Raw genomic sequence first — 16,866 nt, forward strand, 5'->3', positions numbered from 1 at the left:
GTGAAAGAGCCCCACTTTTGCCTCTGGCTGGCTTTTAGGAGCCAGGATCTAACACAGTCAGTCCAGCGGTCCTAAGCCTCCCTAGCAGGCCAGCTGCCTGGCGGCGAGCAGCGGAGGCAGGCTGGGAAACACGGGTGGTGAGGCCCGGCTCTCCGCCTTGCCACTGTTTGCCTGTCGGCAGGGAAGCCCCAGAGAAGTTGGGCTAGGGTACCGGGTGTCACTAGCCAGTAGCGGAGTGGAAAGGCCACTCTTTCATCTTGATGCCCCCAAGAAATTTCCCAAACCGGAGCCCACAGAGGTGCCTGAGGCCTTCTCTGGCAGGGTGGGGGAAAGGGGGGCGGCGGGACACAGAGCTGAGCGCCCGCCTCCTAAGGAGGCTCTGAGCAGGGAAACAGGAGCCCGACTGGCCCAACAGTGGCCGCCCGTGCAAACATTTGGGGGCTTGCAGAGGACCGAAGACCTGCACTCCTGCATCCTGCCAGCCTGGCCCGGGACAATCTGGATCCTGCACCATAAGCCCTTCCCGAGCACAAGTCCTGGCAGAGGCAGGGCGGAGGCAACTGACGAGCCCTGAAGCGCCATAAAAGAAAATGAGGGCTGTTACTGTTTATGGGGTGTAAAGGGCTGCGGGGAACGGCCACAACTTCGGGCTGAGCACCTTCCAGATGTGGCTGGAGGATTCTCGGCCTTGCTACCCCCCTTTACTTCTCTCGCCTTTCCTCCCCCCCCCCCATCTACTTCTGCAAAGTTGGCTGTGTTCTAACGCGTAAAAGGGGAGCCGGGGCGCGGGTGGATAGAGAGTTCCCTCACCCCCACCCCTACCCCGCCTCACCCCCACCCCCACACCGCCGTTAGGTTGGGATGCCCTCTGTTGTGGCAGACAGAAGGAACTTCAAAGAATGGGCAGTAAGGGTGTGCCATAAAGGCCGGGTCTGCGAACTGTCTGGAATTCGGCCCTTAATGAGTTTACAACTGTCCAGCCCCAATTAGGATATTCTACCCAAAGCCCTTTCATTTGTTCATTTGCTCTGTCCGCCGCCGATAAAGTGGCTGCGGAAACAGCTCTTTTATGGGCATTGCCCACTCCGCAGCATAGATTCCGGGCTCCACGCGGACTCCCCAGGGACTGGGCCCTCGCCCCTCCTTTGAGAGTGGGGCGCTGTGCCGGCGGCGGCCGCTGCCAAAGTTCAGGACAGAGGACAGCCGTGGCTGCTGTGCCGAGGAGTGGCCAGCAGATGGCAATGTGGCTCCATGCAAGAGGCGTCGGCTCCGCCATCTCCCGCAGCCGCGACCATGGGAAATTCCTAAGATGTCGACGACGTGAGCCTTTCTGGAATAGGAGCCCCAGATTTTAGTGAACAGCAATCCTATATTTTCGGTTCTGCTCACGCTGGGTTGGAAGCATCGCTGAGAAACAAGCAAGCCACAGGAGCTTGCCAGACCCTCCACCGCTCGCGCCTCTCCCGCCCCATCCCCAAGGCACAGCGCTGCGGGGCTGCAGTTCCATGCGCGGGTACGGCTCCAGGGTCACCGTCCTCAGCCTGGGACAGGCCTCAGGGCAGCAAGGATCGCGGGAACCCCAGATGACCGGTGATGGACGCGGGCACGAACACCTACAGCCCTCGGACCTGATGATCACTCACAGGGTGTGCAAAGGGCGTGCAGAGGGTGCACACCGTGGCCACGGGTCCCGCTGCGGCCCCGGAGGCCCCCGAAACCTGCGACTGGTTCAGGGCCTGGTGAGCCAGCACCCAAGAGAGCCAGGACCCCGTGACTCGACCGGCTTGAATATTAGACAAAATTAGGCGGGTAAAAATTGGGCGTAAAGGCATTCTTGGCGACTGTCTAGTGGAGGTCTACTGGCCAAGTTGGCTGGGATGGGGAATCTGGGGAACAGATCAGGAACTGCCTTGGTTGTTACCCCCAAAAGTGCTTTAATATAATTAGCATACCCTAGCTCCAGAGTTGGCTCTTATGGCATTAAGGTCGCCTTTACTTTCTCTGGCCGCTACAGCTATTTTGTCTGCTGTAGAGGTATCGAGGCTACTCTTGCGTCCCCCGCTCAGAAGGGCAGACGGGAGGGACCCCCAATTCAGGCCCAGGCTATCCCCGACCCTAGGCGGGGAACAAACTCTGGAGCTTCTGCAGAGGCAGTCCCAAACCCGGGTGCGAGGATCAGCCACGGGTGTAGAATGGTTTCAGAGGGAAAACGCAAAAGCAAACAGAATCCTTCCAAACACCCCGGAGCCCTGTGAACACACCGCACAGTTCATTTATATGGGTCTTAATAGTCTCTGCCAAGCCCACAAAATGTTTACGACCCGCATCTCGGCGCTGTACACGCTGTAAAACTGGGGACTGGATTTTGGCTGACATCTCTCCCTGGTGGGGGTGTGTGTGCGCGCGTGTTTCTCTCTCATACATATGTTAGTATTTTAGGCACACGCCTTCATTATATTTCTGTATTTAATACAATATTTCAGAGCATCTGATTGTAACAAAGGGTTTTATAGGTTCCCAGATAGTCACCCATGCCCGTGTATCCAAGCCTCAGATAGAAAGCTCAATTACATAACTACAAATAAACGGTTAAGTTGCAGATGGGTGGATGCTGAGAGAAAGCTCGATTTATGTAACTACAAATAAATGAAGTCGCAGATTGGTGGCGACCGAGTCTCTCCGCCGATCACGGAGGCCCCAGGTAGGTGCAGCCCGCCCAGGGTCTCAGAGGCCTCGTAGACTGCCGGGTCTGGCCTCCCTTGCCCTTGGCACGCCGGTGGCTGGGAGGCTGCTTTTCCTCTCGGCAGCCTGGGAGCGGCTTCCCTGCAGCGGCCCTTCACCCAGGCAAGATCCGGCGCTGGCCCGAGCTCATTTGCACGCGGGCATGGGTTTGTCCCTGCGGCCTGGCCAGGGAACGCTCACTGGGTGGAGAACGGACACGCACTCCGCACGAGGGGCGCGGGTGGAAACAGGGGGAAGCAAATCGCCAGCCGACAGAGTCTCTGGCAGGCGCTGTTCGCCACCTAGTTGGGTTTACATTCTTAATTGGATTTAAATATTGAGCACTATTTGATAATCAGAGAAGCACTCTCTGCCTGTAGGTAGGAAGCTAGCTCCGGAGGGCATTGGAAAATATCTATCTAAACATAGCTTCGCTGATTAGAAACCTGCCTACATGCGCCTGCTCCAGACCCAGCCTCAACGAGTATTTCTGTGAATAATGTCACATATCCTAGTGCATTTGTGACTTTTCAGTCAAATAAATAGGGAGCCATTGGCATGAGAACACGCAATTAAAGAGGCCTTATTGAAAGCCTAATTTTGTCAGTCCTTTTCGTTTTAAAGTCGGACCACAGAAGGCAGGAGGCAAGAGACAAGCCCAGAAACGAAAGGGAGGTGTCGGTGCCTGCGGGACTCGGCCCAGTTGACTGATTTCGGTCCAGAAAGGCCGAGGCCTTGTGGGCAGTACCCAGGTCCTCCTTGGCCGGAGCAGAGGGACAGTGCGTCTGGCCAGAACCGCTTGGACACGCGCCGGGCAAAACTTGGGCAGGGAAGAGCCAGCGGCAAGGGCACCCAGCCCTCCTTGGCGGAGAAGTGAGTTCCTTCCCGCGCTCCCCGAAATCGCTCAACCACTTGGGTTGTTGGGTTGCCTGGCGCAGGGCAGGTTCTACATTAAACGCCATCGCTGTCGGCCACTCTAGCCGCCTGAGTCTAGACAGACGGCGGCGGCGGCGGCGGCGGCGGCAGCGGCGGGGCCATAGTCTTTTCTCTTTGCGTCTTGCTCTGTGTCACCCGAGGAACAATTTATTAGTCTAAAGCGGTCTAATTCCTCCTCTTTGATCTAGCCTTCTAGTTTGCTTCGTCTTCCTTCAACTTTCTTAGGTTTTTATTTCCTGACAGAAGGCGATGCTATTTGGATTATTTGTGTGGTTTTTTTTTTTTCTTCCCATCTTACCTCTCCATTCCCCATCCAAGACACAGTATTATCCTGCTCCCTCATAAAGGGCATCCCCGGATATTGTCACCCCCCCAAGGTCCCTATATGGAGGGGGGAGACTGTCCAGCACCCACCTGCCCCAGCAGCCCCTGCCTCCCCATGCAAGCCCTGGCGGTTCACTGTGCCAGAGCTGGGGCTCCATAGCATCCCAATTTCAACCCTCCCTCTACCTTTTGTGTTCTTAGCACCCCCTGAGAAGGTGCGGTAAATGGGGGTAGCCTGAACCCTCTGTAAGTGATGGGAAGTGCTTTGTACACAAGGAACCAAACTCTATAATGTAGAGGAGAACTTCCGGGGCAATTCCATTGTGAGGTCGGGTTTATGGTGTGCAATCGAGCTGGGCAGTAAAAGGTGGCTGGGCTTCCAGCGAGGCCTGGGCAGTTTATGAGGCGATTAGGGGAACCATTCTCCCCACCATCCTCCACAGAGCAGTGGGCGGCAGAGGCTTCAGCAAGTCCAACATTGTGCAGGGGTCCGAGGCCTAGGAAGGTAGGAGTTGGAGGCCTGGATGGAGGGAGTGAGACTACTGTGCACTCAGCTCTCTCTGAGCCCGTACTTGGATAGGTGAAGGCTCCAGAGCCGGGCAGCCTTTGGGGAGGGGTCCACCTATTTGTTTTGGTGTCTACAAAAGAAATGGGGGTCTACAGTGGGCACCAGGGCGCCCCTCTTGTCTCGAAATTGTCTCCAAAGCACGTATTTTCCCAGGCACCCAGCCCTATGAGGTGGAGGCCTAGGGGTAGCTGGGGTGAAGGGTGCCAAAAACCTCATGGTGTTGGGAGTACCTGGAAAGCTGCAGCCAGAGGTTCCTCCAAGTTGGGGGAAAGAGACCTGGCTCCCGGTGAGCTAGGGGGAACCAGGGTTGTGGGGAGGACAAAGGAGTCTTCAGCCATTTATCCAGCTGCCAGAGGCCAGCCAGGTGCCCAGGAGCCAACGCACACAGCCTTCAGCTCCGCAGTGTCCAGGAGGAGGGAGGAAAACCCCACGTTAATAAATCTGTTGGCAAATGAGGCTCATTAACAGATAAATATTTCACTGCTTCCTTTAGGGCGAATAAACAGTGTGCCACCGATTAAGGAAAGGAAGCTGGGAGACGTTGACTTTATTTAAACCACATGGTTCCAGTTTGTGGTGGCATTCTCGCTGCAGCTGCAAGCGACGCTGCGCCTGCCCCGTCTGGATCAGAGTCTAAGTCCGGCCTGTCACCCACTGGACCTGGGTGAGGGGGGCCGTAGGCAAACAGTCCATTTGCCCATAGCTGAGACCTGCCAACAAGGCCATCGTGGGGTAGGCGGGTGTGCAGGGTGCAGAGATCCTTCCAGGGGCTGGGCGAGAGGACAGGAGAGGGATAGGGATAGTCTACAAGCTTGGTCCAGGGTTCACTTAACAGGCATAAGGCGGCCGCTCCAAGCCGGCTCCACTCCGCGGCCACAGGTCCCAGCGCCCGGGTTCACGGCCAGCTGGTCGCTCCCGTGAAGCCTCCGGTCCTTTTTCGCAGGGCGCCCCAGCCCCGCCGGGGGTGGGCAGATTCATCGGCCGCATATTTGAGCCTCTTCCCCTTCCATTCTAGGCGGCTGCGGGCCCCGCGGAGCGAGACCACCTGTGATGGCTGCTGAGATTGGCGGAGGCGGTCATGTGGGCGGTCACGTGCTGCGGCGAGCTCAGTCCAAAAGAAAATGGGGTTTGGTGTAAATCTGGGGGTGTAATGTTATCATATATCACGCTACCTCGTAAAACCGACACTGAAAGCTGCCGGACAACAAATCACAGGTCAAAATTATGAGTTCTTCGTATTATGTGAACGCGCTTTTTAGCAAATATACGGCGGGGGCTTCTCTGTTCCAAAATGCCGAGCCGACTTCTTGCTCCTTTGCGCCCAACTCGCAGAGAAGCGGCTACGGCGCGGGCGCCGGCGCCTTCGCCTCGACCGTACCGGGCTTGTACAATGTCAACAGCCCCCTTTATCAGAGCCCCTTTGCGTCTGGCTATGGCCTGGGCGCCGACGCCTACAGCAACCTGCCCTGCGCCTCCTACGACCAAAACATCCCTGGGCTTTGCAGTGACCTCGCCAAAGGCGCCTGCGACAAGGCGGACGAGGGCACGCTACACGGCCCGGCCGAGGCCAATTTCCGCATCTACCCCTGGATGCGGTCTTCAGGTAGGCGCTTCCGTTAGGCGGGCCGGGCGGGCTTGCGGGCCGGGAGCGGGGAGCGCCAGCGCTTGGGGGCGCGGAGCGCCGGGCCAGGGAAAGCGGAGCCGGGCGGCTGGGAGCCGGCAGTCCCTGTGACTCCCAGTGGCGCAGCCTTTCTGGTTTTAATTAGAGCCGAGGCGCCATTGCGTGGAGCTCAGAGCATTGTATGTAAATGAGGCTCATAAAACTTTTTATGGCCCAATTAATGGGTTCGATCCTCGTAAATTTATTTAACTTCATTTGCCTTAGAATTTTAACATTAAGTTTGCTCTCTCTCTCTCTCCCCATTTCCCTGTCTCCCTCCTCTGTCTCCCTCTCTCATCTCCCTCCCTCCCTTTCTGCTCTCTCTTCTCGTCTTTTTTCTTTTTGCCCAGTTTTTCTTTCTCAAAAGCTGGGGGAACCAAGCCCTCCAGGGCCCCTCAGCTGCCCCTGTGCCAGGGGCCATTTCAAGACGGGGACTGGGAGGGAACAGGGACAGAGGGTCTGAGTGCCCTAGGAAGGTACTGGGAACGGAGGCGCAGACTGCTGGGAAGGGTCGCCCGCTTGCCTAGCAAGGCGGGGAAACAGCGGGGCTCGCCTTTGAATGGTAAAGTGTAGCATCTCCCACTTGCCCACACTCTATATTTACAATTTCTCTTTGTCAGGGGGAAGCCCGACATTGTGGAAGTGTAGCAGGCTGGAAAGGGCGATTGTACAGTTGGGATTCTGCGCCTTTGCTCATTACGGAGCTGCCTGTGCGTCTGGCACCATGGTTGGGGTCTTCCGCTAACACACCTCCTCCTCCCCCAGCTCAGTTCCAGGCGCCAGGCAGAGAAGGACGTGTGCCTGGGACTAGGCCGGGAGGAAGGTTCGCGCTCTGGAACAGCAGCCTTGGCTAATGCCCTGTCCTGTCTGCTTGTCTCTCCGTGTGTCCATGTGCTCGCATGTCTCTTCTCAGGACCTGACAGGAAGCGGGGCCGCCAGACTTACACGCGCTACCAGACGCTGGAGCTGGAGAAGGAGTTCCACTTCAACCGCTACCTGACGCGGCGCCGCCGCATCGAGATAGCCCACGCGCTCTGCCTCACCGAGCGCCAGATCAAGATCTGGTTCCAGAACCGCCGCATGAAGTGGAAGAAAGAGCATAAGGAAGAGGGTTCAGCAGCCCCCGAGGGTGCCGTGCCCTCTACCGCTGCAGCTGCTGCCGACAAGGCTGACGATGAGGACAACGACGAAGAGGAGGACGAGGAGGAGGAAGAATGAGGGGCCTAGCCCAGGGCCCTCACTGCACCGGACAGTCAGAAAAGCCGTCTTTAAGAGACTTAATGGTTTTATTTGCAAACATGGGAAAAATAAAAAGAAAATGTAAAAAAAAAAAAAAAAAAAACCCACCCCAGTTATCAACCTGCACTCCACCCAACTCCAGTTCCCAATTTTTCTGGGCTGAGCGGCCACTGAGACTGAGTCGCCCTGGGGATCCCCTCTGCTTCCCAGGACCCCAACAGACATCCCCAACCCTAGGCTAGCCAGCCCCTCTCTGGCATGGCCAAAATACTACCTAGCACAGGCCTCGGTGAGAGGCACCCCAAACTACCTATGGGCTAAGCACCCGAGGGCCTCCACTCCCAGGAAGCCTGGACATGTCCCAACACTGGCAGACACCCAGCACCACCCAGAATACCCTGAAGAACATGACTCTCAGTACTACCTACTCCCCCAAAACTACCTATTTTGTGCTGGCTTGCTTGCCTACTACCTAGTACCAGCCCCTCCCAGGCCAGGCTCCTGCTGCTTACAGCGGACAGCCTTTGGGGTCCTTGAGGCTGCTCTGAGAATGCGCTTGGGTCCAGGGACCAGGGCATTGGCTTCTATTTAAATTGAAAAATAATATATTTATTCCAAAGCATTCTTAGTGCTGCAACCTAGAATCCCTCCTTCTCTGGCTTGGCACCTGAAGTTCAGCTCCATCACCCTCCATTTCTGGAGGGGAGCGGTTCTGAGCTGGCTGCAGACCTCTGGGTTAGCTTCTGCTTAATAGGACTGTGGAGATGCTCCCAGCTTCACTATCGTCTACTCTGGCCCCAGTGTCCTACTGTTCAGCTATATCAAATGTGTACACCCTGACATTTCCTATAATAGCAAATACTGTATATTTGAACAAGATTTTTTTTTTTTTTTTGGTCATTTCTGTAGTCTTGGAGTTCATTTGTAAGGCAATGTCTTGACTCGGAAGGATGTGTTAATGGGGTGATTTTGTAGCATGGTGTGTTGTCTTGAGCTAACTCTGTAGTGGGTGGGGAGGTCTAATGCCCTCCTCAATGCCCTTCATCTCCTGTGTTGTCTTGTATATCCCTCAGCTCCAGCCTGGGGATCAGGGAAGGTATGCTTCCCCACCCAGCTAACCATGTTTTATGTAACAGAAAAATAAAGATGCTTGGTGACAAAGAAAAGCATGGACTGCTTTATCTGGAGGGGCCTGGGAAAGGGGAGGTGAGCACGGCTGGAGGGCAAGCCCTGGCTGTGTCTATATGCACAAAGGGGCAGTCAGGAAGCAAAAGTGGAGTGACTATCCTTGGATCCAAGTGTTGGGTACCCATACACTGGTGTATATGTGCCATGTCTTTTTATGTCTTATGTGTGGATTCGTATGGATGTGTGCATATTTTTTGTATGTATGTATTTCTGTGTGTGGGTTTTTATATAATTCCATAATTGTGTATGTTTCTCTGTCCATAATTGGGTACATGTGTTCCTACATGTCCATAATTGTGTATGTGTTTTTCTCTGTGTAGATACTTTTGTCTAGTGTTTGCACAAGCATTTTCTAGATCCCTTGAAAACGGAATCTTCAGTGGCAACATTATATTCTACGAACCTCCCTAAAAACTTCCATAAATGCCATGAGAAAATTCCAAATCCACCCTTTCCTCTAGGCTGTGGAGCTGGGCTTGCTACAGATTCTGGATTCTGTATACGCCCTGAACCCGGCCCCAGGCTAGGGAATGTGGGATTCAGGGCCTCTGCCGCAGCCCCCCAACCCCGCCTTCAGGCGAGTAGAGGGAGATCCAGGGCCCAGCACTTCAGCAGAGGGGTGCCGGGAGGGGCAGGGCGGCAGACCCCGGCTGGGTTGCACAGCCTCGGCAGGGGTGTCTGGGTGCGGGAAGGGGCGAGGGGCGAGAGGCAGTGGGGAGCGGCACAGAGCATCCTGAGCTCCGCCGACAAGACCTTGACTCCAGTTTCCTGCCTGGGTTGGGCCCGCTTCTTATGGCTCTTTTAGTAAAAATCCGGCCAAAATGATCTGTAAAACCTGCGGCCCCAAGTCGGGGCGGCCTCCGTGGTAAGATGGCGCCGGTGTAAGAGCTGCCTCCTCTCAGTGATGGGGAAAGGGTCATAAATCCGTTGTTGTTTATGAAAATTTACAACTTTGCAATACAACTTTATGAGTTGTTCGGCCCTTCCATTGGCCGCTGTCGGTCATGTGGATGGGAACCGTGAACATGAACTTTTTTATAATTTCCCTTGCGAGAATAGAGCCGCATTCTTTTGCTCCGCTCCGTCCTGCCTGCTTCGGAGCTCTGCCTTCCAGCCCGGCTCAGCAGCGCTTTGTCCGGCGATGGCGAGCGAGGGGAAGCCCCGGCCAGGCCAGGCCTGGCGGCTCGCGCTGGAGGTGGGGCGCGCCCAGTTCCCGGAGCCCCGGCGGCAGCTTTGCAACTCGCAACCTGGCTAATTTCCTGCGTCCTCTGGCACCAGGAAGGAGGACAATTCGTCTCCAGGCTGCCCAAGCGACAGCTGTCAGAGGAGCAGGAGCTTCTGGGAGCCGCCATCTGAAGGTGAGACATGTGGGGAAGAGACAAGAGCAAAGGTGGTGAGGTGACAGCCGGAGGCGGTAGTGGTGGGAGAGGGTACCCACGGTAGCTTTGAAGAGGGGTATACTCATCCTCATCCATACTCACCCATTCACACTCGCCCCCATCACACGCTTATAGCCCAAGCACACGTCACACCAACCAGACACACACACACACACACACACACACACCCCACTCCCTCTCTCTCCCTTTCCTGGCGCACCATAGCAGTAAGTGCCAGCCTTCCCTCCGTGGCACAGCGGGCTGGCACCAGGGCAGCACCACTTGGGTCTTCTTTCCCTCTTCCCAGCGACCCCGGGAAGCCCAAAAGGAAGTGACCCCGCACTGTGGCTTCCCGATCAGTCTCTTGGATTTGGATTTTCATTTTTTCATTCATGGTGCAATTAGTTTGAATTCCCCAACAGGAGACAAATCCTGACCTTGGAAGGTGGGAAGAGGCGAGGGTAAAGTGCATCAATCCACAGGCATTTTATTAGCATCGGCACAATACCTCTATGCAGTGGGAATTGGTTTACGGGGGGCGGGGGGGGGGGGTGGGGGACAAAAACTTACTAATTCAGCCAGAGGTTTCTGCTGATTGCCGGCTTCCCTTCGCAGAGTTTTCTGATGAGAGAGGTGTCTGAAGCGCTGGGAGAGGGACTAGGCGCGTGGGTGGAATTCTGCATTGGAGGAGAGGATGGGGTTAATTGGCTGGGTGTTACTTGGCGGGAAGTTTGCGTGCAGAGGACGTTGTGGTGCTGGCGCGAGTGGCAGGGGCCTGCAGCTAAGCTTAAAGAAAGGACTCACACCGAGTCTGGGCAATAGGGGGACTCCCCCCAAAACACCTTGGAATAGCAGACCGGCGGACCGTATTCTCCAACTCCCGCGAGCGGGAAGAGGACTGTGGAGCTGCCTGGGAGAGGGCGTGGAGGGTGCCGCCGGCGGTGGCTTTGCGTAGCGCGGTGGCACGAACTGTGTAGCTCGGCCTAGGTGCGCATCAGGCCAGATTTGCCCTGGAAACTCCTAGGACAGCGACAAGAAAGGATCTCCAGGTTCTGGGATCGAGTTTCTGTTTGTGTTTTGTTTTGTTTTGTTGATTGTTTCCCCATCTTGAGATAATATGCTGGTATGCGTTAGATATTGAGGAAGGGATTGTGGATGTTTTGGGACTTTCATCTGCGCCCTGCATGCGCTCCGGGCGGATAAAGCAGCGCATTTGCATCCTAGGGCCGCTGGCTTGCCGACTGCGGCTGCCGCGAGCAGATTATTTATTGCGACCGTGCTGGGCGCTCGCTGCTGCCACGCTGTGGCCATTGCGGGGACCGGCGCCAGCCGCAGCTCGCCTCTTGCAGCCTGGCGAGACTGCTCAGAGTACCGACCCCTCAGAGATTTCCCAGCAGGCAGGAGAGAGGGGGACAAAAGGGGACCCGGGGGGTGGTCTCCTAGGGCCCATTTGGCCGGGAATCTCCCCGTCTCGGCCACTCCTGACAGGAGCTGGAAGCCGGAATAGACACGGATCCTCCCCCTACCCCCACCCCAGCACCATGGAGACTGGTTGCACAGGCCGCCTGGCACGTCATGGCTGCTTCTGTCCAAACTGCGCGTCCCAAGGCTCTTTGGGGGCACACGCTGGTTCAGGGAACGATCTGGCTATGGGATTCTGAAATCGGAGAGACCACTGGTAGTCCCGAGGCCTGCAGGCCTGGCTGGCCCTGAGAAGTACTGGCTATGGCAAGGAAGGCGTGCTTTGGCTCCAGTAGAGGGCCTGTGACGGGCAGAGGCCGCACCTGTGTGCTTTGGGCTCTGGCCTGGACTAGCGATCTGGCTGGACCGCGGTGGCCTTTGAGGTCCCACACCCACATACCTCCCAGCCTTTCTCTAGGCTGGCGGAAGTCGAGGAGCTCAATGGGCAGCCCAGGGCAAGGGCAGACTGTGGGGCCCTGCTCGCCATTCAGCCTCCCTTGGAGAGAAGCTGAAAGGTAAGTCGGCTTTCTGTGTGGCTTTGACAGAGGAGAGCCCTGGGGTGGCCAGTCTCACCATCCCAGAGAGGCTCTCTGGAGGGTCTGGGGCTCCTACTCTTGCCTGAATGTGTCTCTCCCCCGCCCTCCATATACATAGCTGGTTGGAGAAATAAATTGGTAGGCTGCCAACATGATATGCACCAGCTTGGCTAACATGTAAAGATTTCAATTCAACGTAATTTTTTTCCCATCTTAGTGCCTACAGAAGCTAGAAGTAAAATGTTTTCTGGCTTTTAAGCTGAGAAATCAAATTCTCTCATTGGCTGGGACAATTATTCGATTGAAAATCCAGGTCAAAGTATAACAAATAATAATAGTAAAGTGACACCAACCCCAACACCGTGTGGGACATGGAGGAATGAAAGAAAAATATAAATGTAAACATTTATCAACACCTCCAAACCAGTTATTTTCATCTTAATTAATAACTAGTTGAAAATCAGCCCCCCAAATAACTCAGACATGATATTCTTCAGTTTTTAAAAATTCCCTTTTTATTTTTTGACTCTTGAGTTTTCATTTTCACCTCCTGAAACCTTTCCCTGGAGAAATGTAAGGGAAATGTCAAATTCTATCCTCTCCTTCGAGGCCCTTCTTTATATGCAAAGGAAAAACTTTCTCGGCTGGATTGACTGGGGCTCAGGCACAAAGCTTCCAGGTGCAGCCCCCATCTGCAGGCAAGCAGCCACCTTCCAGGGTGCCCTCTTTGGTGGACCTTAGGCTAGTCCTTTCCCAATTTTTTCCCTTTCGGAGAAAGGAGGTCAGGAAAAAATAATCGAAAAGCAAGGAAGAGATTAGTCTTTACCAGATTCCTAAGGGATCTTTGTCAATTGCCACCTCCCCCCTAAAGTCCTGAACAGCCTGTGTTGGCCAGGGTTTTACAGATCTTATAAACAGTCTCCAGAAATCCAACCAAATCACGTAAATAGTCTTTCTTCAACCTCCACAGAATTGAGGATTTTAAAGCTAATTCAAGGGATTTTACAAGCCCAACAAACACAGTCGTAAAAATGCCATTGGGCCGATATCACATTTTACAAAACGAGATTGATCCGTGTGCTGTAAAAGTCAGCTATCTGGAAGGCACACCTCTCAGGCAAGAGAGAGCAGCCCAGGACAGGCTTTTCATGTCCTATCTGGGGATGGCCAGGCCTGGCCGGTGGTAAAATAATTCAGGATTTTTGGGGCCAGTGAGACAACTACTCCCGGTTCTGGAGCAACTGCGGATGGTAGCCCTCGGAGCAATCCCAGGAAGGGCAGGAAAGAGGCCTCGCCCCAGGACAGTGCTGGCTGTCGGGCGCCCCGGAAACCAAGCCCATCAATTATCTGCCTGGCCTTGGGCCCCACCGTGCTGCCCTCTGTGCTGTGCTCGGCCAGGGGCCCTGTTTCTCCTGCACCTCTAGAATGAGGGCAGAGAGATTCCACGTTTGGATTTTTATCTGTATCAGCTCTGAGCCGTTTGGGCTGAGGATGGAGAGTCCCGGGGTGTGGGTAAAGGGAGTAGGTCCCAAAGCTGGCTTCAGAGCGCAGTCTCACAGCTGCTCTTGTCGGTCCTTTCTCCTTGAAATTAGTGGTTTCTGGCCTCTTGATTCCGAGTTCAAGGGCAGGATGAGGGTGCCCAGCTGGAGAGGGTGCTTTGAGGGTGGGCAGGGACAGGTCATTGCAGGAGTGCCCATGGGGACTCAAACAAAACGTTGTATGTGGGAGAAGGGTACTGGCGGGATGAGCCTATGTTTGGCTTAGTCCTGGTGGGTTTGAGGTGAGCTTCAGCTCTTGACTGCAAGGCCTAAGCCCCTGGTGAAAGTGGGGAATGAGAGAATAAGGGGGTTCACTGATTTCTAAGGAGCCGGATGAAGGGCAAGGAGTGAAGGCTTGGTTTCTTGGAGCCCCTTCACCAGCTCAGGATCCCGCACTCACGAGTAGGGGAGCACAAGGGGAGAGGCAACTCAGGACCATGCCTGGAGTGCAGGCCGGCAGGGAGTAAAGCCACCCTTGTCACCTACCCTCCTGGCACGGGACTGTCAGGTTTCCTGTTTGGAGGGAAAAAATAGCTACATCCAACAAGGCAAAAAGGGGTAGAGCAAAGAGCGGGCCTGGCGGGGTCTTGGTGGCGTCCTGGGCACTAATGCCTCTACCTCGGCTTGTTCTGTGCGCCCCTGCACGGGCCGTGCCCGCCGCTGGCGTTCGGGAGGAGAGCCGGGCCGGCTGGCTGTGCGCGCCCATTAATCTGCCGGGCGGGCGGCGGGCGGCGGGCTGGGGGCTGTTTGTAACTTTGCTGCCTCGGTCGCCGCGGTCCCCGGGGAGCGGGCTCCAGCGCTCGCTCCCATTGGCCGCCGCCGCGTCAGCTGGTGCGATTTGCTGCTGTCGCTTTTGGCGTTCGGCCATCCAGAAACAAACCAGTTCGATGACTACTAATAGTTATAGCCAGATGTACTAATACACAACAAATCACAGTCCTGCAGAGGGGCGCGCAAATGAGTTCCTATTTTGTGAATCCCACTTTCCCCGGGAGCCTGCCCAGCGGCCAGGACTCCTTCTTGGGCCAGCTGCCCCTCTACCAGGCCGGCTATGACGCGCTAAGGCCCTTCCCGGCCTCGTATGGGGCGTCGAGCCTCCCGGACAAGACGTACACCTCACCTTGTTTCTACCAACAGTCCAACTCGGTCCTGGCCTGCAACCGGGCGTCCTACGAATACGGGACCTCATGTTTCTATTCTGATAAGGACCTCAGTGGCGCCTCGCCCTCGGGCACTGGCAAGCAGAGGGGCCCCGGGGACTACCTGCACTTTTCTCCCGAGCAGCAGTACAAACCCGACAGCAGCAGCGTGCAGGGCAAAGCCCTCCATGACGAAGGCGCCGACCGGAAGTACACAAGCCCCGTTTACCCTTGGATGCAGCGGATGAACTCCTGCGCGGGTAAGGCATTTCCCTGCACTCCTCCCCCACCAAGACAGTGGAGGGAGAGGGAAGGAAGGAAGGAGGAAACAGAGGAAGTAAGAGAAAGTAGAAAGAGGAATAGAGAGAAAGGAGGAAAGAATAAGCAAAATTTCTTTGATTTTTAAAAAGATTTTTTGTTAAAAAAAGAAAAAACCCATTCCCAATGGGGCAGTCAGGCCATGCCAGAGGAGAGACAGGGCACTAATGTCTATGTAAGGTCACACCTTAGGGGAGGGTGGGGGAATCACTGCCTCGAAATGTGAGACCCATAACAGGGGCAACCTGAAGAGAGAGGGAGGCTGGTTGGGAGGGAAAGCCTGCCCATGCTGCACCCTGGTAACACCCTGCTCAGATTCCAAAGCCAGAGGGCCTTCTGCACACATCATTGATAACTCCCCTTCACCTCTCAGCCCCCTCTCCTTTCTGCCCTTCAAAAACCATACAGAAAGAGATCCCCCATTTGGCCTGTTCCAGTGTCTCCCCAAAGCCTCAGAGGGCCACATTCCCAGTCTCAGTATTTTTTCTCTTCCCTCCCTCCCCTCCTCCCACTTCCCCTCAATTGCTCATTCTTAGCCAACTTCTGTCTTCTTCTGAGCCCTTGCCTGAGCCTCACACACTGTCTGGGGGTGGGGGGGGACATCACCCATGGGCCCCTTTGACACCAGATGGGACAGCCCAACACAGTCCTGTATTGCCAGAAAGCCCAGACTGCCCATAGCTCCATCTCTTTCCCCAGGTTTCCAAAGACTCCACAGGGAATCCCCTTTTCCCTTGGAACAGAACAGAGCCTAATGTATATCTTAAAACTGATAGTGTTTTGAGTTAAATCCACTTTTCATGTGTGTGTGTGTGGAGGGGGGGGTTGCTGCATTTCTCAGAAGGGTCACAAAATTTGGAGGAATATGTAAAGATTAGAATGGGCTGACCATTTTTAACTTTCCAAAAAAAATGTCTTGAGTTCTGACATGGCTGGCCATAGTAGCATCCTCTCAGAGATCAGTGTGTGAATTCAGAGTGTCTACACTACTTACAGGGTTCCACACCACCCACCCCCAGACACTCATATACTAAGCCCTCATAAAAGGAGCACTTTGCTGTCCCAAATTAAGAATGCCCTTTCTATTATTTCCTCTCTAATAGTTTTCTTATGAGGCAGATTTTTCAAAAACAGTAACTTCCCACCCCAAGTCGTTTTAGGTGGAAAACATCTCTCTTGGTATGAAATAATCTTCTCTCATCCAGTCCGCTTTTGGCCCCAGACGTAGTGTGAGAGGCTGCAGTGAAGGCCCCTGGCGGGAGGCACGGGGCTAACTGGGTCGGTGGTCCACACACTGGCTTACCGGCGCCCGGCCATTTCTGCCTGCAGGTGCTGTGTACGGGAGCCATGGGCGCCGAGGCCGCCAGACCTACACGCGCTACCAGACGCTGGAGCTGGAGAAGGAGTTCCACTTCAACCGCTACCTGACGCGGCGCCGCCGCATCGAGATCGCCAACGCGCTCTGCCTCACCGAGCGCCAGATCAAGATCTGGTTCCAGAACCGCCGCATGAAGTGGAAAAAGGAAAATAAACTCATCAACTCCACGCAGCCCAGCGGGGAGGACTCTGAGGCAAAGGCGGGCGAGTAGACTTCTGGGCAGGGACCAGGCCAGCGCAGCAACCTTCTTAGGCTTTGCCTCTAGCGCTCGCCTGCTCCCCAACTTTTCTCCCCGCCTGCTCCCATCGGGGGGCTTCCGCAGCTTCAGGAGAGCCCGGCGCGCCTGAGCATTTATTTCTTACAAACCAAAAACAAAACAAAAACCACACACACAGCCAATACCAGCAGTGGAGCGGGGCGCACTCTACACGCACAGTCCCGCTGCACAAGGCTGTCCAAACCGGCCCGGGGTTCCGGCTGT

At 55.2% G+C, this 16,866-nt stretch overlaps 3 protein-coding genes across 5 annotated transcripts in view; all 3 read left to right on the forward strand.

The window, feature by feature from the left end:
• Window positions 1-5,643: 5,643 nt before the first annotated feature.
• HOXA7 (homeobox A7) lies at window positions 5,644-8,614 on the forward strand. Its single transcript, XM_069462131.1, has 2 exons — window positions 5,644-6,152; window positions 7,123-8,614. Exons 1-2 carry the CDS (start codon window positions 5,774-5,776, stop codon window positions 7,425-7,427), a joined length of 684 nt encoding a protein of 227 aa, XP_069318232.1. The 5' UTR covers window positions 5,644-5,773; the 3' UTR covers window positions 7,428-8,614.
• Window positions 8,615-9,699: 1,085 nt separating this feature from the next.
• HOXA3 (homeobox A3) overlaps window positions 9,700-16,866 on the forward strand; it is a 45,065-nt gene continuing 37,898 nt past the window's right edge. For 2 of the 3 annotated variants that reach the window (XM_069461725.1, XM_069461728.1), the window contains exon 1: window positions 9,700-9,994. The gene's annotated coding sequence lies outside the window, so the exon portion shown is untranslated. Of the gene's footprint in view, window positions 9,995-11,342; window positions 11,992-16,866 lie in introns of those variants that run through there. The other variant, XM_069461730.1, reaches the window with a different exon arrangement.
• Window positions 14,483-16,820, forward strand: HOXA6 (homeobox A6). Its single transcript, XM_069462208.1, has 2 exons — window positions 14,483-14,949; window positions 16,337-16,820. The coding sequence occupies exons 1-2, from the start codon at window positions 14,508-14,510 to the stop codon at window positions 16,594-16,596; spliced, it is 702 nt and encodes a 233-aa protein (XP_069318309.1). The 5' UTR covers window positions 14,483-14,507; the 3' UTR covers window positions 16,597-16,820.

Source organism: Eulemur rufifrons, chromosome 29, assembly GCF_041146395.1.
Source record: "Eulemur rufifrons isolate Redbay chromosome 29, OSU_ERuf_1, whole genome shotgun sequence".
In the NCBI taxonomy this organism is placed as follows: Eukaryota; Metazoa; Chordata; class Mammalia; order Primates; family Lemuridae; genus Eulemur; species Eulemur rufifrons.